Raw genomic sequence first — 2,245 nt, forward strand, 5'->3', positions numbered from 1 at the left:
ACACACACACACACACACACACACACACACACACACACACACACACACACACACACACGCACACGCGCACACACACACACACACACGCACACGCACACCTGGATGATGCTTGAGGTTGAGGCAATCTCGGAGCGCACCCACTCCAGCTCTTCTTCGTCGTCGGCAAAGGCTGCTTCTCCGATGAGGTCTGATGAAGCATTGAGCAGGCGCGAGCGAGGACCGGATCGCCACGACACGTCAGTCCATCGGACAGAAAACAAAAGCGCTGTCGTGAGAAAGAAGAAACTGAGATCGACAGCAGTCAACAACTGAACATGGCAATCAACGCTTGTACAACATGCATGCACACTCGCCACACACGTGCCAAACACGCACTTGCATGACACACGACAAGTCACTACCCACCTGAGACTGTGTCAACCATCGTGGCCATCTCAGGTCGAGCGAGATTAGAGTTGTTGTGTGCTTGGGTTGTACTTGAAATGCGACAGCAAAAAATGTAGTGGCTGACGCGAGTCCTGCCTGCGCGCGCGCTGTGCACAGCTGCCACCTTCGACAACAACAACAGAGGGCTTAGTTAGTGGAGGCTTCAGGGTTTGGTTGTGGTTTCGTGGCTTCTCTGCTTCTTGCTTGCTCTCACGCTACGGTGAGCTGAGCTGAAGGACTGGAGTGAGTGCACTCACACTGCAGACTCACAGACTACCCTCCCAAGCCCGTTCCGTCGCCTACGTCCACGCCCACGCAGACAGTTTGCTCTTTGTCCCACCATCCCCTTCCCGCAGTAAGTAAGAACAACTAACAAACAGAAGGGAACACTTCACAACAGAGGCATGAGGGCTTTCTTGGTTTGCAATCCAATGGAAAGAAAGAATGGAAGGTTCTGGCTAGGACATTGTGTGATTGGCACCGCCAACAGGCCGACTTGTTAGTTATCCATGATAAGGATAACAACAACAACAACAACAACAACAACAACAACAACAACAACAACAACAACAACAACAACAACAACAACAACAACAACAACAACAACAACAACAACAACAACAACAACAACAACAACAACAACAACAACAACAGTACCACAACTGAGCGCCGCGCAATCACACCGCCAAACAAGCGAATACAGCAACAGCAATGAACCATAGTGCTTGCGTCTGCGTGTTGTGGTGTGCTGAGCATGACAGAGAACTGGTTGAACGCTCGTCCACCTCATACCCACGCTTTTCCTCTCCTCACGCGCTCATCATGCTCAATGTTCACTTTGAGTGGAGTTGAGAGCGTGTGATATTGCCACGCAGGAGGAAGCATGCGCGTGTGCAGGAGAGAGGGTTCGAGAAGAAGGCAAGCAAGGGAGTCGCGTTAAACCGACATAGTGAAACCATGAACATCACCATGAGCTCACGAGGAGCCACACACACACACACACACACACACACACACACACACACACACACACACACACACACACACACATGCAAGTCGTTGTTGGTGGGTTGGCTGGCTGGGATGCGGGAAAACAAAGCAGAGGCAAACAAGGGAAGCGAGTCGGTGTGCATGAGTAAAGGGTTGCATTGTAGTGGACGTTGGAGAGCTGCGATGTTCACCCCTTGCCGGGAGTGGCTGCCGCAGTTGTTACAGCTGTCGTCGAGAGGCTGTCTTTCTTTGACTTGTCGTCGTTGCTGTTTGGGTTGGTGCCGCCATTGCCTTCGTTGTCGTTCTTGTCCTTGTACCGGTTGTTGTCGTTCGTGTTTGTCGCGTTGCCTGTGGCTGTGGTCGCGCCTGTTGTCAGTGTTGTCGAAGGGACAGACGTTGCTGTGGTGGAGCTTGCAGTTGTCGATGCGGTGCTGTTGTTGGAGCAGGCATCGATACTGTCTTTCTTTGACTTGTCGTCGTTGCTGTTTGGGTTAGTGCCACCATTACCATTGTTGTTGTTCTTGTCTTTGCAACGGTTGTTTGTGTTGCTCTTCGTGCTACCGCCAGGGGCAGTTGCTGTAGTCGTGGTGGTGGTGGTAGTAGTAGTAGTAGTAGTAGTAGTAGTAGTAGTAGTAGTAGTAGTAGTAGTAGTAGTAGTAGTAGTAGTAGTAGTAGTAGTAGTAGTAGTAGTAGTAGTAGTAGTAGTAGTAGTAGTAGTAGTAGTAGTAGTAGTAGTAGTAGTAGTAGTAGTAGTAGTAGTAGTAGTAGTAGTAGTAGTAGTAGTAGTAGTAGTAGTCGTAGTAGTAGTAGTTGTTGTTGTTGTAGATGT

The 2,245-nt window shown here is 49.9% G+C and overlaps 2 protein-coding genes across 2 annotated transcripts in view; both read right to left on the reverse strand.

Annotated features, from left to right (window-relative positions):
- PTSG_10329 (uncharacterized protein) overlaps positions 1-487 on the reverse strand; it is a 4,987-nt gene extending 4,500 nt beyond the window's left edge. Inside the window, exons 1-2 of the mRNA XM_004988321.1 lie at positions 406-487; positions 99-187 (exon numbers count right to left, since the gene is read on the reverse strand). Coding sequence (XP_004988378.1) covers positions 99-187; positions 406-433 — 117 coding nt within the window. The 5' untranslated portion in view covers positions 434-487. The remainder of the gene's footprint in view (positions 1-98; positions 188-405) is intronic.
- A 1,116-nt stretch (positions 488-1,603) lies between these two features.
- PTSG_10330 (uncharacterized protein) overlaps positions 1,604-2,245 on the reverse strand; it is a gene marked incomplete at both ends in the record, with an annotated part of 2,114 nt that continues 1,472 nt past the window's right edge. Inside the window, one exon of the mRNA XM_004988322.1 lies at positions 1,604-1,898. Within this exon, the coding sequence (XP_004988379.1) occupies positions 1,604-1,898 (295 nt within the window). The remainder of the gene's footprint in view (positions 1,899-2,245) is intronic.

The sequence above is a fragment of the Salpingoeca rosetta genome (assembly GCF_000188695.1).
Source record: "Salpingoeca rosetta unplaced genomic scaffold supercont1.36, whole genome shotgun sequence".
In the NCBI taxonomy this organism is placed as follows: domain Eukaryota; class Choanoflagellata; order Craspedida; family Salpingoecidae; genus Salpingoeca; species Salpingoeca rosetta.